This window comes from Lodderomyces beijingensis, assembly GCF_963989305.1.
Source record: "Lodderomyces beijingensis strain CBS 14171 genome assembly, chromosome: 5".
Lineage (NCBI taxonomy): Eukaryota > Fungi > Ascomycota > Pichiomycetes > Serinales > Debaryomycetaceae > Lodderomyces > Lodderomyces beijingensis.
In genome coordinates, this window is record NC_089974.1 from 1152548 (window position 1) to 1178430 (window position 25883).

General features: G+C 44.0%; 13 protein-coding genes across 13 annotated transcripts; 6 read left to right on the top strand and 7 right to left on the bottom strand. All coding sequences in view use genetic code 12, as the record gives it.

Annotated features, from left to right (window-relative positions):
• Positions 1-112: 112 nt before the first annotated feature.
• Positions 113-1513, top strand: LODBEIA_P43840 (uncharacterized protein; the record flags this gene model as incomplete). The annotated part of the gene is made up of 1 exon (XM_066974599.1): positions 113-1513. One exon carries the CDS (start codon positions 113-115, stop codon positions 1511-1513), a length of 1401 nt encoding a protein of 466 aa, XP_066831322.1.
• A 65-nt stretch (positions 1514-1578) lies between these two features.
• On the bottom strand, positions 1579-4146 carry LODBEIA_P43850 (uncharacterized protein; the record flags this gene model as incomplete). The annotated part of the gene is made up of 1 exon (XM_066974600.1): positions 1579-4146. The coding sequence occupies one exon, from the start codon at positions 4144-4146 to the stop codon at positions 1579-1581; it is 2568 nt and encodes an 855-aa protein (XP_066831323.1).
• Positions 4147-5168: 1022 nt separating this feature from the next.
• LODBEIA_P43860 (uncharacterized protein) lies at positions 5169-6848 on the bottom strand (the record flags this gene model as incomplete). Its single annotated transcript, XM_066974601.1, has 1 exon — positions 5169-6848. One exon carries the CDS (start codon positions 6846-6848, stop codon positions 5169-5171), a length of 1680 nt encoding a protein of 559 aa, XP_066831324.1.
• A 1367-nt stretch (positions 6849-8215) lies between these two features.
• LODBEIA_P43870 (uncharacterized protein) lies at positions 8216-9682 on the top strand (the record flags this gene model as incomplete). The annotated part of the gene is made up of 1 exon (XM_066974602.1): positions 8216-9682. One exon carries the CDS (start codon positions 8216-8218, stop codon positions 9680-9682), a length of 1467 nt encoding a protein of 488 aa, XP_066831325.1.
• A 129-nt stretch (positions 9683-9811) lies between these two features.
• Positions 9812-10555, bottom strand: LODBEIA_P43880 (uncharacterized protein; the record flags this gene model as incomplete). The annotated part of the gene is made up of 1 exon (XM_066974603.1): positions 9812-10555. One exon carries the CDS (start codon positions 10553-10555, stop codon positions 9812-9814), a length of 744 nt encoding a protein of 247 aa, XP_066831326.1.
• Positions 10556-11715: 1160 nt separating this feature from the next.
• LODBEIA_P43890 (uncharacterized protein) lies at positions 11716-12123 on the bottom strand (the record flags this gene model as incomplete). Its single annotated transcript, XM_066974604.1, has 1 exon — positions 11716-12123. The coding sequence occupies one exon, from the start codon at positions 12121-12123 to the stop codon at positions 11716-11718; it is 408 nt and encodes a 135-aa protein (XP_066831327.1).
• A 331-nt stretch (positions 12124-12454) lies between these two features.
• LODBEIA_P43900 (uncharacterized protein) lies at positions 12455-13636 on the bottom strand (the record flags this gene model as incomplete). Its single annotated transcript, XM_066974606.1, has 1 exon — positions 12455-13636. One exon carries the CDS (start codon positions 13634-13636, stop codon positions 12455-12457), a length of 1182 nt encoding a protein of 393 aa, XP_066831328.1.
• A 1310-nt stretch (positions 13637-14946) lies between these two features.
• LODBEIA_P43910 (uncharacterized protein) lies at positions 14947-16992 on the top strand (the record flags this gene model as incomplete). Its single annotated transcript, XM_066974607.1, has 1 exon — positions 14947-16992. The coding sequence occupies one exon, from the start codon at positions 14947-14949 to the stop codon at positions 16990-16992; it is 2046 nt and encodes a 681-aa protein (XP_066831329.1).
• Positions 16993-17243: 251 nt separating this feature from the next.
• LODBEIA_P43920 (uncharacterized protein) lies at positions 17244-18590 on the top strand (the record flags this gene model as incomplete). The annotated part of the gene is made up of 1 exon (XM_066974608.1): positions 17244-18590. One exon carries the CDS (start codon positions 17244-17246, stop codon positions 18588-18590), a length of 1347 nt encoding a protein of 448 aa, XP_066831330.1.
• A 371-nt stretch (positions 18591-18961) lies between these two features.
• On the top strand, positions 18962-19987 carry LODBEIA_P43930 (uncharacterized protein; the record flags this gene model as incomplete). The annotated part of the gene is made up of 1 exon (XM_066974609.1): positions 18962-19987. The coding sequence occupies one exon, from the start codon at positions 18962-18964 to the stop codon at positions 19985-19987; it is 1026 nt and encodes a 341-aa protein (XP_066831331.1).
• Positions 19988-20159: 172 nt separating this feature from the next.
• Positions 20160-20414, top strand: LODBEIA_P43940 (uncharacterized protein; the record flags this gene model as incomplete). Its single annotated transcript, XM_066974610.1, has 1 exon — positions 20160-20414. The coding sequence occupies one exon, from the start codon at positions 20160-20162 to the stop codon at positions 20412-20414; it is 255 nt and encodes an 84-aa protein (XP_066831332.1).
• A 715-nt stretch (positions 20415-21129) lies between these two features.
• On the bottom strand, positions 21130-21933 carry LODBEIA_P43950 (uncharacterized protein; the record flags this gene model as incomplete). The annotated part of the gene is made up of 2 exons (XM_066974611.1): positions 21130-21188; positions 21267-21933. The coding sequence occupies 2 exons, from the start codon at positions 21931-21933 to the stop codon at positions 21130-21132; spliced, it is 726 nt and encodes a 241-aa protein (XP_066831333.1).
• A 255-nt stretch (positions 21934-22188) lies between these two features.
• Positions 22189-24483, bottom strand: LODBEIA_P43960 (uncharacterized protein; the record flags this gene model as incomplete). Its single annotated transcript, XM_066974612.1, has 1 exon — positions 22189-24483. One exon carries the CDS (start codon positions 24481-24483, stop codon positions 22189-22191), a length of 2295 nt encoding a protein of 764 aa, XP_066831334.1.
• Between the last annotated feature and the right edge of the window lie 1400 nt (positions 24484-25883).

Below are 25883 nucleotides of genomic sequence, written 5' to 3' on the forward strand. Positions count from 1 at the left end.
AGTAAGGTATGCGATGGAAAAAAAAAAAAACTTTGCTCATCATCAACATCATAATACCTGAAATTTTTCCTGCCTTCTTCCCTTCCCCACTCCACCAGGAAACACCGTCAAGATGTCAAAAGAAGGGGATTTTCAAATCAAGCCTGAGGCTGTGACGCCAGCAAACGATACCTCAGACTGGCCACTTCTATTGAAAAATTATGACAAACTTCTCGTACGGTCGGGACACTATACCCCCATACCAGCGGGCTCATCGCCAAACAACAGAGATTTAAAATCCTACGTTTCTTCCGGTGTCATCAACTTAGATAAACCTTCGAACCCTTCATCTCACGAAGTTGTAGCTTGGATAAAGCGTATTTTGAGAGTGGAGAAAACCGGCCACTCTGGAACCTTAGATCCTAAAGTCACGGGGTGTTTGATTGTTTGTATCGATCGTGCCACCAGATTAGTCAAGTCTCAACAAGGAGCAGGTAAGGAGTACGTGTGTATAGTGAGGTTGCACGACCAGCTCCAGGACCCCAAGGAGCTCAATAGGGCCTTGGAGAATTTGACTGGTGCCTTGTTCCAGAGACCTCCCTTGATTTCCGCCGTCAAGAGACAATTGAGAGTGAGGACTGTCTACGACTCCAAATTGATTGAGTTTGACAATAAGCGCGGCTTGGGTGTGTTTTGGGCCTCGTGTGAAGCGGGCACCTATATGAGAACCTTGTGCGTTCACTTGGGAATGTTGTTGGGTGTCGGTGGCCACATGCAAGAGTTGCGTCGTGTGCGCTCCGGTGCCATGAGCGAATCCGACAATTTGGTCACGTTACATGATGTGTTGGATGCGCAGTACGTGTACGACAACACGAGAGACGAGTCTTATTTGAGGAAAATCATACAGCCATTGGAGACTTTGTTGGTTGGCTACAAGAGACTCGTGGTGAAGGACTCTGCTGTCAACTCTGTGTGCTACGGTGCTAAATTGATGTTGCCTGGTTTGTTGAGGTACGAAAGTGGTATCGAATTGTACGATGAAGTTGTATTAATCACCACTAAAGGTGAAGCTATCGCTATTGGTATTGCACAAATGACCACCGTGGATTTGCAAGGTTGCGACCATGGTGTTGTGGCCAAGGTCAAGAGATGTATAATGGAGAGAGACACATACCCAAGAAGATGGGGTTTGGGACCGGTTGCGCAGAAGAAGAAGCAGTTGAAAGCCGATGGCAAATTGGACAAATATGGTAGAGTCAATGAGGAAACTCCCGAAACGTGGAAGAAGGAATACAAGGACTTGGATGAAGCTCCAGCTCCACCTGTTCCCGAATCAAAGTTGATTGCTCCAGAACCGCAGTTGCCAAAGAAAACTTTGATTGAGGAGGTTGACATTAAAGAGAAGACAGAAACGACAGACAAGAAGGAAAAGAAGGACAAGAAGGACAAGAAGGACAAGAAGGAAAAGAAGGAAAAGAAAAGGAAAGCAGAGGATGACGATGGTGAAAAGAAAAAGAAATCTAAAAAGGAGTAGTAGATCCAATGTATATTTTATAATACAGTTTTTTTTTTTTCAATCAGACATTTACTCGAGAGTTTTCAACCTTTCATTTCTGCCCCCTCAACGACAACGTTTTTGGCCAAAAAATTGTAGCTAGGAGATAGAAGCTTACATAACCGTTGTTGCTGGAGATCGTTTGTCTCTGCTCGGCCGAGATCCGAGTTCAGGGTCAAATTCTTGTGCAATGCACGGAGGATCATGACTCTGCAACTATCAGCCACCTCCGAAGTCGACGCCAGGTACAGTCCATTTTCCCTCAATGGCTCACTCTTTGAGCTGGGCAAAACAGACAATGCCTTCTCGAACGCCTTTTCCTGATCCTTGGATGCACCCATTTGGGCGGATAATGCAAAGCTTAGCAAAAAATGAATGAGGTAAAATGCTGGCTTTTCCCCTAAGCTAGCCAAAACAGAATGCACATCTTCTCCAGAATCAAAAAAATTGGGATCCGCATCATTCAATAATTGCAACACAATGGAAATGGTGAAAAGGACCAATCTGTTTTTACTTAAAAAGTTGTATTGGAACAAATCTGAGCCATGTTCCGTGAGAGTTGCCGCTCGCAACTCATCTGCAATACCATTTCTCCAAGCGGTTGCGCTTTCACTATTTGTTCTTCCTTGTCGTCTTTCCAACTCTCGTGCTTCGTAGTCCAAAAGCACGACCAATTGTAAGCTGGAGTAGATGTACAACTCATTGAATTTTCCCTGCGGTCGGCAACTGTCGCATTCAACACCCAGGGTAAGCTGGTTTAGCGATTCAAGGTTGTCAGTATTCTTGTCGACATCAATGGTCATGTTCCTCACTAGAGCGTAGTAATATTTTGCTGCTTGCAAGTCTCCTTTACGGTGACAATAAAGTGCAAAAATGTAATTCGTTATGGGCAATTGAGGTTTCAAGTAAAGGTACTCAAACCGCGGGATACCTTTATTGTTCAAGGTCACGAGGTCTTTAATATATAAAGCTCGATAATCATCCATCCCAAATGCATAGTATTGTTGATAAAGTTGGATGAAAGATCTAAAAGTCTTTGATTTGACCAAACGATCCCTCAAGAATCTCATGGGAGCTAACCGATTGGAGTTTAAGTCCTCCTTTGTCAGTATTAGAGCCTTCTTGAAATAATCCCTTGCATTCGTTCTTCTATCATTCAAATATATCAAGCCCGAATAAAAGTACGTGATAGCTAAAAACTCAGACTTGAGTAACCAGGGAAAAGAAAACGTGAGTTGATCCTCTTTTTCATCAACTTTGATCTTAATCTTTATCTTAGTCTCGCCATTCGCCAGCCACTGGTCCCAGTTTGTTTTCTTGCTCTCGTCCCGAACAAATGCAAGTTCGTTGAGTACTCTTTTAGCACCTGGGATATCGTTTGAGGTCAAAAGTGCCAACATCGTGGTCAACAATAAATATGCTTTGAACGGGTGGGAGGAACCAAGTTGCACTTGGTCAACCTCTTTGAGTATAGTGATTGCCCTCACAGGGTCACCTCTATGGATAAGTAGCCCCGCTTGATAGATGGACGCCAAAATGTGGAGCGAGGGATGTAATTGCTTGCCCTTAACCAATCGTTGCAACTTTATTGAAGCCACTGGAAAATCGTCAACCAAGGAGTAATGGACTCTAATCAACGTCAAACACTCGGCAAACAATTGGCAACCACCTATTTTTTTCTCGCCATACTCACTTATCTTCATTTCTACATGTTCAATAGCAACCGCAACGTTTGTCTTTTCCAATACTTTGATGAGGAGCAAATCACAGTAAAACTCTTGCTCGACGAGCTCTTCGGACTTGCAGATTTTGATGGCCATGTTGATGTATTTTTCGGCAACTTCGAAACTCTCTGTTTCATTTAGATAAATCTCTGCGATTCGATAGCAGACAACGATTCTCTGACGCGGGGTCATATCCTTCTCATATTTCCTCCACAAAAGCATCAAGCATCTGAGAGCCGCCTTGACGAGTTTATGGTAATTCTCCCAGTTGTAATTTTGCTTGAAGCGAGCAAGATGCTCGTGCGCTGCAGAAATAAAGTGGCTTGATTGTTGGAGAAAGTAGGAAACTTTCAATGAGGTCCTCTTTTCTTTAGCTAGGTCCGAGGCCAATTGATGCATGGAATAAACGGCTGCAAGATGAGGATGTTTTATCCTGCCTTTTATGACTAGCGGCTTCTTTGGCGCGGATTTATACCCCTTGTCCAGAATTGGGTTGAGCAGAGCCATCTGATCTTTTCCATTCTCCCTTGCCGAGCCCAAGGATACCTTAGGACGGTACATATCTGTCACTATTGTCCTCTTGCTCATCGAGGCCATGCTGGGGGTTGATGATTTGCGTCCGCTTGTGTGGGCACCGCGCTGCGATTGCGCCTGCCACTGCCGCTGCTCCTGCCATGATGTCTGAGGCTGATTTGCCGTCAGCGAGGGGCTTACAGACGTGGATTTGTCAATGGGTGTCTTGTATGTCAGAGCGATATCTGGAGCTGTTTCAGAAAACTGCAGTTTTGCTCTGTGCTGCTCTTTCGATTGCTGTACTGGTTCTACTAGACCTGATCCATTTGCTGCATCTAAAGTCTTGGGAACCGGCACGGCGATGCTTTCCGTCATAGGAAAATTCCCTGAATTGCTGCCTTGTAATGAACTTGTTTGTAACAGGCTCAGATTAATCAAAGAAGTTGTCGTAGGTGAGGCCGGATCGAGTGATGCAACTTTCTGACGTTTCTGTAGCAGTTCTTGCACTGCGATAGTACTTCCCATAGTTGCATTATGGTCTCGTTTCTGACCTGTACTAATAACTTCTCCAATGACCCCTGATGAATCGAATATTAGAGCGGGATCTCCGTTGACGTTGCTTGATGACTCTGCAGTCCTCTCTACGTTGTTATGAACATGAAATGGCGAAAACGAACGACTCGAAGCTCGGAGTGGATTCGAAGGCTCAACATGTTTTTCTTCTTCTTTAGGACCGTTCCCAATCAGCCGAGATGCAAAACCTTTGTCTAAACTATGTGTGGCAGGATGTTTGCTGATTGAATTGAACAGCAGCCCTCGGGTCATGTCGGCTTGAACGCCTGTTGAGACTGAGTCCTGCGGAAGGTCGTTGAACAGTTTTTCACCAGAAGACCGCGTCGACAGAATCAATTCGTGATCTTTTGTGGAGACTCGTCTTTTCTGTTGTTGTTGTGGTTGTGGTTGAGATTGAGATTGGATTTGCATTTGCTTGAGCGAATCCAAAGTCTGATTCGAAGCTGCAAGCGCGTCGTTTTGTTTCTCAATCACGTCTATGTCTATGTTTGTACCTCGAAATGGTGTCAAAGCTTCATCTATTTCTTGACTCTCATTGCCAATAATGGTGTCTCGCATTAAAGCTGCTGGGTTGAATCGTTTGAGGTGTTGCCAGCGTTGTTCTTGTTGCGAGGCATATCAACTGCTGCATTTGTAAAAGGTGTTAGATTGAGGTGTACGTGAAGATAAATGGTTGTAAAAAAATATATATATATCAAATCGGTTGCGAGATTTCTCTATACAAGGAGATTACATAGACTTATCAACTTACAAATACAACGAACATCTACCAGTGATTTATAGAAACAGATCAAGAATGGGGAAGGAGGAGGAAAATAATTAGTTCAGCTGCTGCTCTCCTTCAAACGAGCCAACTCTTCTTCTAGTTTCTTCCTTTTCAATCTCTCTTCAGTCAAGTCCATCTCATATTGGTCTTGCAACTCATTGACAATTTTTTTAAACTCTTTCCGCAATATGTCATTGCTCACGCCTCTGGAAGAAACTGCTTTCGTGGGCGACGACAGCCAACTGCCGTCTTGTTCATCGCTGGGAGACACGTTGAGACTACTGAATGGAGCTCCAAGACCAGCGCGTGTTACCGGTGAGATATTTGTCGAGTGTTCAGCCTGGTTGGTTGATGATGAAACGAGGGTTGATGCGCCGCCTGTGTCGGGTGGAGTCGAAGAGCCAGTCTTGTTGACTTTTAAAAGATTCAACTCCCTCCGTAGCCTTGAGATTTCTTGGTCTTTATCGTGGGACGGCGATAATAAATCAACAGTCGACAGACTCTGGTTTGCTCTGTACCCGAGCTTATTCTGGCTCTCGAGACTCTCGATTTTCCTTCTGTATGTTTGTATCAATTTTGACGTTGAGATTCTCGACATTTCATACTCCTTGGCTAGGTATTCGTACGAAAACCGAAGATCCGCTAACGCGGTTTTATATTCCGATTCTGATCTAAAAGTTTCTGCTTCCGTCAACTTGATTTCGCAATCGTCTGCCACGGCACTTAGTTCGGCAGACGCTGACGGAGCGTCGCTTGTGGAGGCCTCGCTTGCAAGAACTGCATCGATGCACAGCTGTAGCCATCCAATCTGAACATCTGTTGTCGTCAATGCTCTATCGGGTATCGGAAGAGTGGCTCCACGCTGCGCTGCTACACTAGCGACATGACCAAACAATGCATCAAAAACTTTGGCATTTGCTTGGCTATTTGAGTCCAAGGGTGCACTGGTCAACAGCTGCTGCTGCTGCAACTGCGACTGCAACTGCAAGCGCTCCGGTGAGGTGGGAGACGCAGACTCGTTGAGTTCGTTGAGCTCGTTTGCTTTTTGGTGCCTCCTAACGTCATCGATGTACCCCAAAAGCAAGCACGAGAGGTTGTGGTCATTCAACTTTTGTTGCAAATCTTCAAGCTCGGCCGTTGTCTGACCAAGTTGCTCTTGGAGGGAGATTATCATGCTCATTGCCCTTGAGGAATCCGACAGCGGCGTTGAATCCGATGGTAATAGCACGCTCTTGACAAACTCGTGCGCGAGATTTAGCTTGGTGTATAAATAGTGTTGCAATTCCGACTTTTCGAGGATGCTCTTTTTAACCAATTCCAAGTGGCCCAACGACATGATGGAGTTTTCCTCCAATCTGCTCGCGTCGAGTAACGAGTTTTCGATAAGAATTTTCAAGTTTAAAAAATTCGGGTCTTTTGATTCCCGACTCAAGAAGCGATCCAAACTATTCTGCTCTCCTCCTCCTTCTTCTTCATCGTCATCATCTATTTCCTCTTCGTCCTCTGGATCTGGGTCTGTAAAAGCTGAAGTTAGACTAGGTAGGGAGCTCATGAAAAGTGAGCCACGGTCAAGTCTCGTTTGCAACAACGCGTTTAAGGAGTCTTGATAAACGTGCGTATACTCGTTTGAAGTCGCACGATTCTGGTTCTGAAGCTTGTTCATCGTGGATCTGTGTTCCTCTTGCAAATGGAACTTGAGCAAGCCATTGGTAGTGTTGGAAATGTTGAATGTATCCATTGAATTATGATGGGTGTGCTCAAACGGCGACTCACTAATAAAAGAGTCGGAGTCAATCATTTTCAGCAAAGAAAAAGCAAACTCAAACTTTTATCCACTGGGTTAAATCTAAGAATAGGGGGGGTTAAGGGGAAACCCCGTTTCCAATTTATCGAAATTTTGAAGCAATTGGTTTTTTCAAACACCTATGAAGGAACAACGGCCCCAGGCGAAAAGGAAAAAAAATGAAACTGAAAATGAAAACAGGTGTCTAGGTTGTCAAGTTAATTTAGGTTCAACTGAGTTGAGTTGAGTCGAAAAAATTTATTGAAAGTGGAAGGGGCCCCCGCACTAGGTGATGATGGCGACAAAGATGATAAGTGAATAGGACAACGAATTTTGCTTCGTATTGCAGATTGGTGTTGATACCACTTGTTATTTTGATTTTGGTTGTAAAAAGTTGATTTTGATGTTTTGGAAAAAATTGGGGGTTTTTTTTTCGCTTGGTAGCACCCCAATCCTCCGCACTAACTGTGGCCCATCCAGTTGTTGTTGTTGTTATCAACTTTGACGGGGAGGAAAGAGACAAAGAAAACAGCCACCAATTACACGGCCCACTTCGAGTTTGGGATTGGCCGGTTCCAGTCACGAAACGAAACTCGTGTAAGTGAAGACTACGCCAGATGGGAAACTGAATCTAGGCCCCTTTACGTCTTTAGCAGCTCACGTAAACCTCTCCTATTCTTGCTAAAACTTATTATAGGGCGTGGAGACTAAAAATTATATAATTTTATCACGGTAAACACCGCATACAACATTGGTGAAAAAAAAAACAAGACGCGTCTACACACGCTGACGAGAGGGCGAAAGTTGAACTCTCAACGACACGCGCACAGGCAACCCTTTTTCAATTCTATATATTTGCCAGCAGCTTTTCTTTGGTGAGGGAAGAATCTGAGCCAGCATGACAATGGTTCACAGCCTCTTGCTTGTGTGTTTTAACATGATTGCATTTCCGCCCCAGCTGTAGTGTGCCCCCCCTTTCGCTTCTTTTGAATTTTTGGTCTACTAACCTTTCTGCACCCTTTTTGTTGTTTCTCTCGGGCCAGCTAGAGAGCAGAACATGGTTGGCTGGTGATTGCTTTTACAATCGGCCAGAGGCTATGGAATTAGAGTTGGATGACGCCAATCTTTGACATTGAACACGGTGATGGAGCTTGTCGCGTTTGTAAAGTGTGTGTGTCGCACTCGCCAGGCATGACGCGACATTAAAGTTTGTCTCTCGCCATGAGTCTCACAGTCTCTCATTTCTATTCACCTCCTCCTTGTCTTTGTCGTCCTCGTCCCATCTTGCCCCAAATGTTGCACAGCACAATTTTGCATTTTTCATGGAAAAGGTACTCTCACAAGAACCATTCACAAAGATCCCAGTGAAGAATGACAAGGCGATAAGATTTGTGACTTTCAACGTCAACGGAGTGAAAACTATCTTTCACTACCACCCATGGAACCACTTCAACAACGACTTGAACGCCATGTTCAACTCGCTAAATGCCGACATCATCACGTTGCAAGAGCTCAAACTCACAGCGTCGACGATGAACACGATGAAAAACATCGGCCATTTGCTGGATTTTAGATCTTTTATCAGCCTACCGGCGAAAAAGAAAGGGTATAGCGGGGTTGGATTATTTGTGCGAATACCGAAAACCGAAGCGCAGAAAAAGGGGCTAACTGTGGTCAAGGCCGAAGAAGGCGTAACTGGGTGGTTGCGCAATAGAGCGGGGAAACGGTACAGAGATGGCGATGGCGACGGCGAAAATTCAATTGGCGGATACCTGGAGGAGATCGCCGAGGAACAAGCGTTGGAGATCGATAGCGAGGGGCGATGCGTCGTTGTTGAGTTGGCCAGCAACTGTGTCGTGTTTGCGTTATATTGTCCCGCAAACTCACTGGCGACGGAACATGGTGAAAAATTCCGACTCGACTTTTTGAGTTGTTTGCTCAAGCGGTGTCATTACTTGAAATTCCATCTCAAAAAGGATGTGGTCATCATGGGGGATATAAACGTGAGTTTGGACTTGATAGATAACGCGGAAGCCATTAGCGAGCGGTTGGTGAACCAGCAAATAACAGACATAGCCGACGGCCACGCTTTTGAAGTTCAAAACTATGAAGAATGTTGCAAGTTTAAAGAATCGCGAGAATCTAGAAACTTGATGAACAAGTACGTCTTTAGAAGCTTGTGGCAGCAATTGCGCAGTTTCAAGATCAAAAACCATTTTTTGTATGATACAACCAGGTACATACAAGGACGACGGAGAAACATGTATACAGTTTGGAACACATTGACGAGTTCACGACTGGTTAATTACGGGTCAAGGATAGACTTGATACTCTGCAGTTCCTACGGGATGATCTCGAGCATTTCAAAAGCTGACATCTGGCCCTTTATTTTAGGTAGCGACCACTGCCCCGTGTTTACGGATTTCGATATCCTAGACAATGATGATAGCGATGAGCAAAACACAGATAATGACACTGCAACATCGGGTCTTGGTCCTGGAGACAAATTGTTGTTTGAGGCAAAGAACCATTACAAGTTGAACAAGAGCAGAGACATTTCCACTCTATTTGGTGCTCGGGCGCGCTCGCCCCCCGAGTCCGAGTCAGAAACTGCCACAACATCAACATCGGAAGATGGAGTTCTGCTTCAGCTGCAGCTGCAGCTGCAACTGAGACTGCCGACAAGCGCCCGAGCCGGCAAGACAAAGAGGCCACGAGAATTTACCTACTCGAGTAGGAAGACTGCAAAGCCCAATCCTCAGAAAACAATAAATCGCTTCTTCTCGTAGAAAAAAAAAAAAAAAAAAAAAAAAAAAAGACAAGAGCAACTTTGTAAAAATTACAAGATGTTTCGCTGAAAGTAATGCATTTGATGCGAGAATATACCTACGTATATATGTACACACTTGATACTCTCACTAGGACTTTCGAAATTCACTCAAGACCGGGTATATAGCTTCGAAAGCCGCATATATCTCCTCTCTCTGTTTTGCTCCTGTCAAGACAATTTTCCCCGAAACAAAAATCAAAAGCACAATCTTGGGCTTCACCATTCTATAGATCAAACCTGGGAACAATTCAGGTTCATAAGAAGAGAAAGTACCGTGGGAAAATGCCAAGCCTTCCAACCTGATGGGGAATTTGACATCACAAGAACCAACAATATTCTGTATTTTGAAATCGGTGAATTTGGCATTGAATCCCAACTTTTGTATAATACGGGCGTATTTTCTCGAGGCCAACTTGGAATCATCTTCTGATTTGGCACCGGTAACAACCATTTTACCACTAGCAAAAATCAAGGCTGTTGTTTTTGGGTCTCTGATTCTCATAATCACCGCAGCAAACCGCTTAGGGTTATATTCGGCGTTACGAGCATGCAAAGCAATCGTTTTGAGATCCAACCGGCAGTCCAAATTGACAGTGGCAACTATATTCTGTAAAGTCGGTACAATACCTGAAGTAGCACCATCGTCTTCTTCCTGTTTTGGCTCAAGCACATCCGAACTAGCTTCTTTTTTCAACTCAGAAGCGCCTGGCTCACCGTTGAAATCGGCAGACTCGTCGGAATTTGCGTCAATCCCTTTGGGGAATAGTATCGAGTTTGGTGCTGTGAATTTCTTAGCTTGAGCTGCGTTTGTGGGAAGTTTCAACGAATCCATAACGGCTGTGAACTGATGATTATGATAATGTTGTGTTTGTGGTTGTTTTTGTGGTTGTTCAAGTTATATTTATATATGCAAGAAATTGATGGTTCTTGAGATGAACAAATGAATGTATCCCAATGGGTAATTGATCGGTCAAAAGCGGTAAGATGAGTAAGGAAGATATAAGTAATACAATACAAAAGTAGTTTGCTTAACGATCAAAATATTTTGTTTTTCTTCAACTCAGGATTGTTATTTGTATATATAGGCAATCCCCTGTCTAGTAATATGTGTATTGGTGAAATGCTGAACTCCTATAAACAAAAAGATTTCCAAAAAATGGTTGCAAAAAAAAAAAAAAATTTAAAAAAAAGAAGAAAGTGTGTTTCCCAGGTAAATCAGTGTTGCTTCACAGATAAGTTAATATTGGAAGTATATTGGAGGGGGGAAGGGCAGGAAGGGAAGGGGTTGTTGAAATGTGTATATGTATGTTATGTATGTGGTTTGTGTTAATAGAACCCCTATTTTGTAGCCAATGTACACGCACGAACAGAACCGATCCAGAAAAAAAAAATTTGAATTTCAGCGACAGAAAAACAAAAAAAATGAGAGAGAATCTCGGTTTTATTTATACTCGTGAGAGAAAGCCGGGTAGCTTTTGAGTCGACTATTGATGTTTGGATGTCACACGAAAAACATCCTTGCAACAGAAAAAAAAAAAAAATTAAAAAAAAAATTAAAAATTAAAAAATAAAAAACACTCAGACCGATTAAAAGATATGCTGGCCTATATCCATCAGATAACGAATAAAGGGGGAGTTGAAAAATTTACAGATTGTGGACTTGATTTATGACTCTCATGGCGGGGATTCAATTCAGGAATTGGATGATGTAAAGCTAATTGGTCTTATTGGATTTTTTTTTTTTGGTGCTCGTTCGTTGGACTAGATGAGCCTTTACCCTGCTGGCAACTTTTTCCAATGGGGAGTTTTCATTTTTGGGTGGCGGAGGGGGAAAAATTGTTAGGCCAGATGGTAGCGCTCGCGACGCGATGAGATGAGGCTTGGTAGTAGTAGTAGTAGTAGTAGTAGTAACTGCAGAAAAGGCAGCCCACCCCCAAGAGATTTTCCAGATCTCGTCCAGGCAAGAATTGAGGATTGAGGACAGAGAAACATTCAACGCTCCTTCAACATTTTGTTCCTCTTTTCTCTCTTCTTCATCCTCTCCACTTTCTTCGCATGCATCTTTGCTGCCATCTTCTCGTACCGTTCCTTTTCCGCCTTGATCTCTCGCCTGCGCTTCAACTCGTCGATTTTGGCCTTCTTCATGGACTCCTTCTCCTCTTTCAACTCCTTCAACCTGGCCTTGTACTGCTGTTCCTGTAGTTTTTTCTGTTCTCTTTCCTTGTACGAGTTTTTGCTCTTTGGCTTTGACACTCCCAAGGTCTTGACTCGGAAGGCATCCTTTTTGATTTTCCAATCTTTGCCATTTACTCTTGACCCTTCACTTTTATCCTTCGGAGTCGATGGGTCTATGTATTTCTTCGGTATTTCATCATACTGCAAGTTTGATGACGTGCTCATGCTGAAGTGTTTTTCTGTAGTAGCTGAAGGGTGAGGAGATAGTGGTGATGATGATGACCTTTTATTTTCGCATATCTAGAAGTTTTTTTTTTTTTTCGTTTTTTGTTCTTTGTTTTTTTTTTTTCCCACTCTGTTTCTCGCCCCCTATAAATTTACTATCGAGCCGCAAATTAGGTAAGTGCAACTGTAGCTTGACACGGTTCTCCTACTTTGTTGAAGTTTACTTTCTACATGGACTCAGCTCTTTTAAAGAGTAAGAGAGTATGTGTGCGAGAGAAAGTATTGGGCCAACGTAAAACGCAAAACTTTTTTTTTTTTTTTTGGTTCAAACCTATTCATCGTACACGGTTGTTTGCTTGTCAATCACGAGTGAAGCCTTCTTGACCCATTTTCTGGATCGGGTGTATTTGCTGTAACCGTCTTGGTATCTCGGGTGCTCCCAGTTGTTATCGTAGTAGACCCAGCCTTCTTTGTTTTTGGACTTGTTAAACTCCAAATCTAACGACCATTTGTCATCGATCCACTCCCACTCATACGAGTAGACATCGTTTTCAAACACGGGAAATGAAAAGTCCTTTGCATTTGACGTGACTGCGGGGGCCTCCTGTAACGTCTTTTCATAGCAGAAATTAGCACGCTCGCTTGGATACAATAGTGCAGACCAACCTATGCCAAACCACCTCCGTTCATTTTCTAAAACTTCAAACAAAACGGTTTGCTTTAGTTCAATGGGAGATATCATTTTCTTTTTCAAGATTTTGAAATTGGACAAGACGGGTAAAGTGTGGGAGTCCTCCATGTCGCTGCCCGAGACACTTTGTGCCATGGGGGTCTCCTTTGTTGGACGGGTCCTGCTGGTTTTGAAATTGACTCCCGTGATATAAACAACGGCTAGCCTCAAGTACAAGGATCTCCACAAAAGCTGTCTAGTTGCATGAGCATAGGGGCTGTTGAAGGAAAGAAGGAAAAGACCAGCAAACCACAAGTACCTCTGCGGAGGGAGGATTGTTTTGACCAAGACCCAGTGTAGTGGGGTCAACATCATCGCCATGAAAAAGAGCCTTGTGTAGTTCTTTGGAGTGAGCCGGAACTTCTTGATGGGGCGCAAGAGTATCTCCGATCTGATGGTGATGTTGTGCAAAGTATAGAGGACCTCCTCAATGGTGGGCTTTTCGCCGTATTTGGAGTCGTAAACCACCGAGCTGATCAGCCACACAAAGAGTGAAAACAAGCCAACTATGAGCGTCGGGAGGATATAATGCGACACGAGCTCCCAGTAGACCACCACGCACGAGTAAAAAGTCATTATAAGGAAATTTCTGTACGGGTCGTCGTTTGTCCAAGTAACCGTCTCCAATAAGCCGTCAACGAGTAGTAGAAACGGGAATATCTGCGATAGCGCAGTGGCAAGTGCTGGTGACTCGACCAAGAGTTTGGTGGTCGGGGTTGTAGTAAGAAGCTTGGTGTCACTTGGCTCAAACGTAGCCCTCACATGATCGGAAAACTCTGGCATTTTGATTCAGCTGAACTTATACTGTATATAAAATAGCCATTGACTTGTAAAGAATTGACAGCTTTGTCTTTGTCTTTTTTTTTCTTCAATTGTCAATTGCTTGAACTTGCTCAAGTGGCAAAAAGTGAAAATAGATGCAAAGATGGTGGTTGGATTAGTTGAAATCTTTCACCTGCGCAACAAGAAAAGATTATAATATTTCAACCAAAAGAGCCTGTCTCTCCTCTCACTACTGCTCCTTGTTCCCCACCAAATTACTGCTCCACCCACTATGAGTTCAGTACTAACTTTTCATATGCCGCACAGTGTGTGTGTCTTATTTAACCGAGCCGAGAGCCAGAAAGAGGGAAGGTGTTTCTTGTTGGTGGGGAAAGAGTCGATTGGTAGCAGCTCGTGTTAAAGGGACATTTGAGTTGTTCAGTTTGATGTTCAACTTATGTGTGGGGAAAGATATCTGGTTGCAAGTATCTGGTTACTATCATGGGAAGAAGAGGTAGTGAGAGTTGCCTTATCGGCTCTGTGATGTGCCTGGAGATATTCAAGATGCTCAAATTAGCGAATGACCCCAAATAAATAGCATATTTTGGCACCTCAATTGTTTTCAAAGCAGAGCTTGAAAGTAAGCTTAGACGTGCCAGATCTGTAAGAGAGAAAAAAAACCAACGATCTTAGATACATACACTCTCAAGTTTTCAAGCAAAGCATTACTGTGTCTCATTTTGAGCCAGAAGGCAATGAGTTCTTTGAGTCTCTATGCCATTCGAGTGGTGACTGAAACACCTCCCAATTTGCTTTCAATATTGGTTGCATTCATGTTACAGTGAGAGATTCTCAAAGTATGCGATTATCCTCCTCCTCCTTCCCTTTGTATCTCCAACACAGAGAAAACACGACCCAACAGTAGACCCCGAAGTAAATGTAAACCGACATTTCTCAAATTGAATTGGATGTTTCCGGCCTGCAAGTTTTTTTTTTTTTTTTTGGATTTGCCTCCCACGGTGGCAACATCGCAACTACATCAGCTCCCTGAGCTGCACACACGTCAGTTGCAAAAAAATTTTGGGGTTTTTTTTTTTTTTTTTTTTTTTTGCAGATTGTTCCTTACGGTTCCATTTGGGGCTGGTGGCAACGTTCCAAATTAAGTAAAAAACGCTTGAGCCGCACTCATCTCATTGCAAAATGCACGGACTTTAAAAAAAAAAATTAGTTTCTGAAAGCTGTTTATAAAAAGGATAGCAAATTTCACCACTTGGTTTGAGAATCGGTACTCTGAACTTGAGAAAGTGCAAGATCAGTAACCAAATTCTACAATGACAGCAAGAGGCTATAACCATAGATACAGCAGAAAAGGATTCCACGGTGTTAAGCCGCAACATGGTGACTACGTGCCCGATACCAGCAAACAACAAAAGAGACGTTACAGAAAATACTATCACGAGCAGCCCTCCAAGCGTTATGTATACGTTGAGGAGCCAGATAGCGAAGCTGAAGATAGTGAAGAAGTGAATGAAGAAGTTGAACAGGACAGCGAAGGAGACGTTTATGGCTATGACTATGACGACGACAGCGAAGAGCTCGAAGAAGAAGAAGAGGATGATGATGATGATGATGATGATGTTGTTGCTGCTGATTATCTCGAAGAAGACGATGTTTACGTTGACTCAGACGGTAATGAGTATATCATCGACATTGATGGCGAAGAAGTTGAAGAAGAGCCCGAGATTCACGATTTGAATGACGAACTAGTTGAGTTTTACGACGATATGGGTTCCGAGTCCAGTTCCGAGGAAAGTGACGAAGACGACGTGCCAACAGACGCATTCGTTCGTCTCGTCCAACCTGATTCCGAAGATGACGATATGGAGTCCTCGAGCGAGTCGTCGAGCTCGTCTAGCGAGGATTCCGAAGACAGTGACTCATCGAGCTCATCTAGCGATTCTTCGGATGAAAGCGAAGATGACGACGATGAAGACGATGAGGAGGAGGATATTGATAGCGCAGTTGTCAGGGAAATCGCTGATGAGGTCTTGCTTGAGTTGGTGAGACAAAACTATGAAAGTGGTTTGGTGAGTCCTGACGAATACGAGTCACCCGATGACGAGGATGAAGACCTCGGCTCAGAGCCAGAATACATAGAGGCTGAGAGTGACTCTGAAGAATCCTCAGATGAAGAAGGTCTCACAATCTACAAGCGTGCTTTACCTGGCGCTTTATGTGATCACTGCGGCGAAGAAGAAGAAGAAGAAGATGATGTTGAAGAGGAAGAAGATGAAGACTGTGAATGCTGCGAGGACGACGATGAGGAAGACGATGAAGACTGTGAATGCTGCGATGAGGAAGATGAGGATGCGTGTGGATGTTGCGATGAAGAGGATTCAGATGAAGAGGATTCAGATGAAGAAGAAGAAGAAGACGATGAATTCTCTGTGATTGACTTGTCGGATGACGTTGAAGGCAGTGCAGATTACCAATTGGAAGAGATTGACTCCAACAACTATAGGTTGCAAGTGAGATTTCCCTCTTTGGTTAAAGATGAATTGAAAATCGAATTCCTCAAGGACAAAAATGAATTGGTCATTAAGGGAAAGTTAAACTTCAACAGCACAGCTGAGGAGGATGAAGAAGACACCACTGAATTGACCCCACAGGAATTCATTGAGTACTCTTTGGCTGAAGACGAAGACGAAGATGAGGAGGAAGACCAGGTCGAAGAGGAGGACGACGACGACGACGAAGAGGACGAAGAGAACGAAGATGATGACGAGGATGCCCTTGGAGAAGAAGAAGAAGAAGAAGAAGAAATTTTAATAGTTAATCCTGAAGGCGACGAGAATGAAGATGAATACAACGAGGATTCTGATGAAGATTACGAATTCGAGAGCGAGGCAGATGAAACCAGAGAATTCGAATTTTCTGGCTTTGACGACGAAGAAGAAGAAGACCAAGACAAAGACGAAGAAGAATCAGAAGATTTGCTCCGAGCTGAGGCATCAGATGACGATGAAGAAGTTCAAGAGGATCTTGAAACTTTGATCAACGATTACAAGGACAAGGAATTGTTCTTTGAGAAACATTTCCAATTTGACAAGGTTATCAGGTTTAACCAAATCAAAGCCAAATTCATCGGTGACGATGAATTGGCAATCGTTATACCGCACAAGGACGAGACCGTTGAAGAAAGCAATTCGTTCGTGATCAAAGTTGATCCGCTCGAGGATGATGACAAGGAAAGTAGCACCACTGAAGAGATTGATGTTCCTATCGCCGTGCCTGCCCCCATCTTGGAAGCATTAGCCGAACAAGTTGTCGAAGAGTTAGCAGCAGAAGAAGCAGCAGAAGATGCAACGGATGAGTAAAAAGACTCCTGAGAAAGTTTTCCCAATGTTCAATTCGTGTTTTCACCTTTTGCTTCGTTAAGCACTAATATATACATATTCATACAAGTTTACATAAATAGAATAGATCAAAATTTGATTGTCCTTTTTTTTTATACCATTTTTACAACCAAAAATTTTGCAACACTTTAATGTTGGTGATCTAACCTTACTTTCCAATATCGACTTTTCATCCTAATTAGACGCCACTTATATACGTATCTACATCACGAATGCGCTGGCCAAAAACTTTAGAAGAGAAAATACTAGACGACCAAGGGGCTCATGTTTATGAGCTTAGTGGGCTTCCAGCAACGAGTTTGGGGATATTTTCAGGCGCACACCCCAAAGTATTGGACTCGGCCAAGGATCACTACACTACAATGGACTTGTTTAAGATGCATTTCTCGCGAATCTGCTTAACGTTGACAATTTACGTTTACATGTGGATAGTCAGCTTACATGAATCCATTTTGGATACGGTTGAGTTGTTCCGGATTCTTGATTTAGACGTCAAGTACCAATTGGTGCTCCACAGTAGGGAGCCTGGTCCAAACTACTTTCTCAACTTGTTCAACGACTTTGTATCATACTGGGAGGTGATCCTCAACATCCCCGCGTATTTTTGGAAAGTGTTTCGCCGAGGAGGAAGCACCCCCATTGGCCTATTCAAGTGCTTGGAGTACATTCCAAAGTCCAACACGCCAAAATCCATGTGCTTGATCTTGCATTGCGCGCCGCCTTTAATAAAGCCGCCACCTAAGATGCCGCAGCCATATCTCGACTCCAACCGTGCAGTTGTTATTCCGGACAAGAAAGAAGTCCAATACGTGCTCGCCATTAGAAACGAGTACTTTACACAATGCAAGTCGCATGTGGCTGCCGAAAGAGTCAGGCTTTTCGGCGAGATTGGCCGTTTCATCACCTGGGCCTGTATGGTGCCTTCACTAACTGAGTTGACCATATACGAGAAGCTGGGCAACTGCTGGGCCGAGGATTCCGACTACCTCAACTCTTTAAAGAATGCGATATTGGTGGAGTTGGTCACAATGGCCAACACCGGCACCAAAGAGGAGTCCAAGCGGTTCAAGGCCTTGCTTCCGAAAATCGTCTTGATTGAAATGTCAACAAAGGAAAAGATTGTCATCAACGATGACGATTCGGTGATCCAAGATGTTGGCGGAAGCTCAATAACTGTTGAGGAGATCATTGCCGACTATCAGGAAAAAGCGAGAACTCTTGTGGTTTATTTATGCGATAGGAGAGTCCGAACGACCAACTATCAATCGCTAGTGGCGGGCGGAGAAGCCTTGCACGCGGGCAGTGAGCAATTCGCCGAAGAGTTTCCTCCAATGCCAGAGTTGATAATAGGATGCATGAACAATGACAGTTCTAGAGATCAACTTGAAGGGTACGCTTGTGTCGAAAAGGACGAACAAGCGCAGAACATGGCGGTGGTTTACTTTTCGCGTCTTAGGTTTGGCTTTCCATTCTTCTCAAGGTCGTTGTACCACTATTCTTTGGAGCACCCTTACCAACTACCCGCTGAAGCTGGCAAAGCAGGAAAACCAGACATCTAGACATCTAGCTCTGGTGGCAGCTGAAACTATTCTGTTGGAATAAAACAAAAACAAAAAAGAAAAAACTCAAAAATTGCGTTTCTAGTCTCGCTATTATCTATTTTGTTTGCTAACCAGGTAAAGAACAAAATATATATATAAAAAGGAAGGTTAGAATTATTGCGAGGTGACCCCAGTTTCATAAGCAAAGCAGACACCTATACCAGCTTTCACATACATATATATATATAGTCGTATATATATGTTTTTCTTTTTTACTGAATTTCTCATAACCAACCACGCCGTGAACAAAAATTTCCGTGAACGAGTTTGATATACCTTTGTTCCTTCTGCCCCCCTCGTTACCACCAAACAATTACGCTTGCCAGACGATGAGAATTTACCTAGGGCGACTCACTCCGTTGAAGCACCTGATATACCCCATCCGGCCCACCATCAAATCGAATAGCTCAACTGGGTTTCATATGAGCTGCTGCTGTTTTTCCCCCTCGCCACTGCGACAGCTTTCATCGAGCTCGATCCTATCTCAAGAAATCATCAAAAGCAAGTCGCCGCAACCTTCGAATGATAGCGCCAATGCCACCTCAAGCGATGCCCCGAACAAGAGCATCACCAGCTCGCGCAAGTCGTTGAGCATATTGCATAGCGAGCTAAATGACGACGTTAAACCTGGCGAAGCCAAAATTATCCCGGAAGGTTCGAGAAAGGATGAGTTCTTAACTGAGATATTTGACAATCTCGAGCCGTACATTGACACCTACACCGTTTATTCCAAGTTGAGAGACGCTGGTTTCACCGAGACGCAATGCGATTCCATCATCCACTTACTTATATTCCAACTAAACTCAAAATTGTCCAAGTTGTCGACAATCTATGCGCGCCAAGTCGAGTTGGAGAGCGAGCAGTATTTATTCGAGAGCGCGCAGCAAGAGATACGGGTGGACATCACCCGCAGCAGAGAGCAGCATATCAACGAGTTGATCACGTTGGTGAACATATTAGAGCGTGATTTCAACGTTATAACGGACGAGTTGAACAATGACTATTTGCAGTTGCAGAATGACTCCAAAGTTGCCATCAATGATCAGAAATCGGAAAACACGTTGAATGTCAAGAAATTGTTTCTTCGGATACAGGAGACTAACCACAAGATTACTACAGAGTTGAACTCTGCCATTAGATCGGAAATAGAGTCGTTGAGATGGTACTTATCTCGCTGGGGGTTGATCACCTTGTTGGTTTCTTTGTTTTTGGCAAGTTTGATCTTCTTTAGCAAGAAATTCAAGCTTGAGAAGGAAGAGGCCAAAAAGGAGTTTGTGCCGTTAGTCATTAGAGAGCCAAGTGAGTATGACGAGGATGATTATCATACTGATTTGGACAAGTCGGTAATGGATTAAATGTCCAGCCTTTGATGTTTTATAATGTGGTGTAGTGCAGTGCGCAATTTTCTCATATTTTTTTTTTAAGAAAATGAGAATATAAACTAGCCACTTAAACTTGTTTGCTTTCTTGAGTATATGTTCCTCATCAACTCAACTTTCCCCCTTCTAAAACCAATATATTCGTATCATGTCGGACTCATCTGAAGCTTGTAAGGCCAAAGCATGTGCCATTCAAGATTGTTTGCAAAGCAGCGGGTACAACGAGGCCAAATGCTCAACTTATATCGACGACCTTTACAAATGCTGCAGGGAGTTTTATGAACAAAACGGACCAGATGCAAAGAGTGTCTGCTGTCCGAAATTCAAGCTACTACAGTTGAAGCTAAAGCAAAGGTCATTGAATCAAATGGACGCAACTTTGATAGAGCATAGAAAGGGGTAAAGAGTCCCGAAATATGCATCTTCTTTGAACCAAACAATCTTCTCAACGAGGCTCAAATGCTTGCCTCCCACTAAACTCCTTGATCCCACAGTGAATAGACATCCGTGGTGTAACCTCCTCCCTTTTGCATCGAACGCATCGAAAAGAAAACAAAAAAAAAAGAAAATTAAATGTATGTTTAGAACCGCATAGTAAATCCATAAACGGATAGACATGACAAAACTAGGCTGGTAAAAACATGTTGGTTTATGGCTTACCCGAGCACGAAATAAATCACACCATGGCGATAAATAGTCGATATGTGGAGGAGAAATACCATATAGACCGTGACTCTAATGGGCGCCAACAATAAAAGACATTGATGAAGAAAAGAAGAAGAAGAAGAAGGAGAAGAGAACCGAAATGCAAGTGGTGAAAAAATTGAAGAAAAAAAAAAGGAGTTTTATGAGAGCAGAGAGCAGAGAGCAGAGAGAGAATAGAGTGTGCGATGCTCGCACGACTTTGGAATATCAGACATCACAGGGTTTTCTTTACCTTTGCAAGTTATCCTTTGGACTACATACGACTCTATATATCTATCAAGGGACTTTGCTCCTGTTCGAGGAGGAGAAGGGCGACGTCACGGCATCTCGATGATAGATCTTCTGCAATTTTTACTTTATTTTATTTTTATTTTTTCAAACGCACTTTTTTTCTATGGAACCCTCTTTTTAGTTCAATTGGACTTTTTCATCTTGTCATACTCCATGGAGTCCGGGATGTACGGCTTGAAATCTACAAAATAAAAGTCGTTAGTAGTCGGGGCGCCCGAAACGTGAAGGTAATCTTTATTTTCGTTTTTGCAAGACGTACCTGAATTGTCATCGAGCCAAAGGTATTGTCCAGTGACATTCTTGATGGAGTTATCCGCCTTGACGCTCCTTTCAAACTCGGCCACCGCCTGGTCCATGCTAACTGGATCAACGCCAGCATCACTCAACTGTTTCCGCAACATGGCAATATGTAGCGCCATCTTGAAGCTTCGCTTCGCGATGTCTCTCCGTTCCTGTAACGACTGCAAGTCTCGCTTTTTGCGCTCCTTTTGATAGTTCAACTGCTGCACTTGCAACGCTTTTAGATTGATGGCTGTCGTTTCGTTGTGGAGTTTCTCGAGCTTCATCCGCTCTAAGTAGTTGTCGATTGCAATGTAGGCGAGCGCAAGCATGGCGAGCAATGATGTAATTTCGCGGATCGAGCCCTCGTGGGCATTCTGGGTCCGCCTCGATTGCGATTGCGGTTGCGATTGCAATGGTGATTGTGACGTCTGCGGCAATGATGAATCGGGTGGGGTTGCGGGGGTGTATTGGTTCTGATATTGAGGTAGGTTCTGAGATGACAAGCTATTGTGGCCCGTGGAGGAGTTTGGGCCATATGTCGAAGGAGGAGGCTCGTTCGGGTTGGAGAAATGCGATGGTGGAGGCGGATTATGCCCGTAGCTTATCATCCTGCTTAGCACTATGGGAACTCTTTGTCTCAACATTGTTGATCTCGATGACTGGTGACACGCCTCGTGTTGTTGAAAGAAAAAATGAACAACTAAAAAACTTGACGTTAGCAAGTCAAGTTTGAGCAATATTGCGAGGTTTGAGCTCCTCACGTCATTTTTTTTTTCAAGTTGGAACGCGCTTGTGTGCTCCCCCACACTCCCATCACATATCCGAAAGAGAGAAGGATACATGAAGAAACACAGCTTCATTTCATTTCATTTCAAGTTTCGTTTCAATTTCTATACCGTCTATTTTTTATCCTTTTTCTTACTGAAGAGATTCAAATTTTGCAAATTGAGGCTCGAGCTCGTTCGGTTTGGCATTAGTGCCGAACGGTCTGACGCACTGCTCGATAGTCTCCCCACACTTTGCTCGGTGGAGGGACTTGGCTGGCGGATTTGGGTGCCGGTGGGGCTAGTTGACAATGAATGCGGAGCCAGAGGGCCGCCATTGTTGTTGTTACTACCACCAGGAACGCTCAATGCATTGGGTGTTCTTTGAGGGATGGGTGCAGGGAAAGCACTTAAATTATTGGACGATTTCCGCAGCGAAAGCAAATCTCTCAAATTCGAAGAAGAAACATTTCTTGAAGTCGAAGGAGATGAACCCTGTGAAGAACCTCTTGAAGCAGTTAAGGAGCTCAACCCGCGCGAGTTTGTAGGACGGCCCTGTGCATGGTTTGCTAAATTTCGATTGACTTCATGCAAGTTGATGGGCAAGTTTGGCGACGGGGGCTCATACGCCGGCGAAAAATCATCGTTTCTATCGCTCTTCATGGCTTGGCTGTATGAGGGGACTTTTGACATCTCGTTGCTGTTCAACATGCTTGCACTGGAGTTGACCCTGGATAAATGCACGGGTGGCGTCATTGTATGGTCTCGCAAAAAGCTGTGGTTTCTAGCAAGACCCGGTGATCGTGTGCGAAGCTCGCTTGCATGGTGACTCGTTGTGTGTTCTGGATGGTGGTCTTCATCGTCATCAAGGTCAAATGTTGCGCTTCGGGGCTGCTGCTGGTTGGTTTCTTGAGCTTGTCTTTGCAAACTCAACTGCCGCAAGTTTTCACTTAAAGCCGACGAATCCAACGGCTGCATGGAAAACTGACCGTAAGCATCGGGTCGGCTCCTTGGTGTACTGGCACCCGACGTTATTGGCGTTTCGATAGGGGACACATCGTTCCAAAGACGGTCGTATATGTGCCGTTCATACAATGGTGGCGCGACAAGTCCAGTAAGGGAAGTGTGCGAGCCATTGCTGGAATGGCCGTTGTTATTTGGTTGCCCTTCCAAGTTGTTCAACTGGTCGTAAGAGTCGCTCGTGAACAAAACGTCCTCTTCGGTTGTGCCGTCATCCTCAGATAGCTCCGCGTCATGCCTAGAGCTGATTGTGACAAACGGGGAGATAAACAACTGCACCGGTAACGATGCTCTTAATTCGGAGACGTGGCCATCGGGGTTGATCAATCCGATATTGAACTTGAGCTTGTGCCTCACTTTCACGTGCTGGGCATCGATGTCTTGACAGCACTTGGACAAGCTCGCGGGGATCTTTAAAAAAGTTTCAATTTCCCACTTGTCGAACTCAAGCTCAAATCCGTTTGAGTTTTTTTCCGAAATCTTTTTGCTTGCAATCACTCGCTCAGCGCTGTGCATGGGTGGCACGTTTCCCATGTATGAGTAAAACTCTATCAATTGAATCTTGATGTCTCCTAGACCCAAACCTTTGGCCAAGGGGATAAGCATCATACTGATTGGAGTCCTACTGCCGACTGCCAAGGCTCTAGTGGGGCAGCTCAACGAGTACTCCACTTTTTTGGGCCAGGTGTTGTCAACGGCAATCGTCTCCGTTAGCTCTACCGCGTCAGTGGTTAATGTTCGCACCACTCGAATGTGCTTTCTTGTAGCCATTGAGCTGTGGAACTTGCCGCGGTCGATTGTGGCCTCTAACCTGTATATGAGTGAACAACCGGGCAAGCCCTCAATCGACTCAGGCATGTTACCGGGCAAGATGGCACTAAAGGGGATTTCATAGTTTCCTTGGACCAAAGTGTGGTTCGAGGCCGAGGTGGCAAGGTTGGTTGACGAGTTTGACGAGGCCAAATGGGTCAAGCTCAAGGCACTTCTCGAGCGCAACCCTTTCAAAGATGTTGTAGAGTGGTTCTTTTGCAAAGGATGCGGGTGGTTTGCCGCACCTTCATGGTCGCCCTCGTGTATATGATCGATGTATTGGCTAAATTCGTTTGGGTCCCAGCTGTATTCGTATACTTGTTTTGTGAAGGTAAGCAACTTCCTGCTAGATCCTGCAGCTGCGGACGACGGCGAGGTTAGATCCGCTTTCAATCGCAATGTCGAATATAGCCGGAGCGAGATCTTTTTAATCGAAATAGGCTCGTTGACCGACAACACTATGTTCCCTGATAATAGCACTGACCCTGCCTCGTGTTCGTTACCCTTGAGGACTAGCACGTCGTGGTCGAGGTTCTTTAACCGTATATCGAACAAGGAAGTAGACTTGGCTCCGTGGTGATGATGCGACTTTTTCAACATTGGTGCTGCAGTGGAAAATATTTCTACTTGTGGGTTTGGCTTAGTTGGCTGAAGTAGAGGTTGGCTTCGTCGCTTTCTTTTTTCGTAGTAATAATCCAATTGTGACGGTGACGATGACAGTGTCTGCGAAGATGCTTTCTTGCTAGCTTTGAAACTGAGTCAAAAGAAAGTCTGGTTCTAAAACAGAATAGCGATAACGGGTAAAGGCAATATGTTTTTCCTTTTCTTTTTCTTTTTTTTTCCGAATACCAGGTGTGTGTGAGATGATGGTGATGATGGAAGATAACCTTGTAGATCCAAATGCGCAACAATAGAAACGTTGGATCCCCCAACGGGTGCCCACCCACTCCAAGCAGCTGCAGCAGCAGACGTAGCAGAAGCAGAGTCACGTCAAGTTGCAAGACGAGAGAAAAGACAAGAGAGGAACCAAAGCTTGCACCGGGCCGCTGTGCCCCCCTTTCACCTCCCCTTTTCTTTCTCCTCTTTCGGGGTCGAACTTGACAACTTACTTGCTACCCTAAAGACTACCTTCCAGATCCATACAGTAGACTCATATGCAATCGAATCGGATGTGGTATCTCTCGGGTTCATGATTGTTCAGTGCTACTTCAGCCGTTTTGAACGTTTCCATCATCTCGGACGTTTTTCTCCGAAATGCGGCTTTTCCCCAACCGAAAAAAGAAAAAAATGTCGCCGGGCACATACGACTTTACCTCGTGGCTAGCGACAAGTGTGTATTTGAATCTCAGCTGAGCTTCTTCAACTTTTCCCTTTTTTTTTTTTTTCTTCCTTCTAACTTGACCATGTTAACTTTGGGAGAATTGTCTCCAGAGGTATAACCCAGGCTGACTAACCAAATGAATATAGCCGGGTCAAAATACAAATGGAAAGCAAAGCCAGTGACTAGGACAAATGTAGACCAATAGATCCGATTTTTTTTTTTCACAAATTTGGGCCAAGCTGCAACGCCAGCAAAGCTGGTCTCTCGTGGAGCTTTTGGCAGGCTTTCTCTTTCTCAAAAAAAAAAAAAAAAAAAAACTCAGATAGTGCTGTTGCCTCTCGACTTTCAACATGAAACAAAACTACGTAATGTTTTCGTCCTTGTAGTGAAATCGTGGGACTGCATTAACCCCGGGAGCCCTGTTTTTGCAGCATGCTAGCCAGCGCGTTTAGTCACGACAAAGGACCCTATCCTACTAGTTGCACAGAGAAAAATCCAAAATCCACCAGGCACAAATGAATACCATTCACTAGGAACCACTTTGAGAAAAAACCGCCGGTAAACGGATAGATCAATTAGCAAGCATTACTGTTTCAACTAGGACCACCAGCAAAATCAGAAAGCAAAAAAAAAAAACAAAAAGAAAATTCAGCCATAGCACGTCACAGGTACCGTAAAG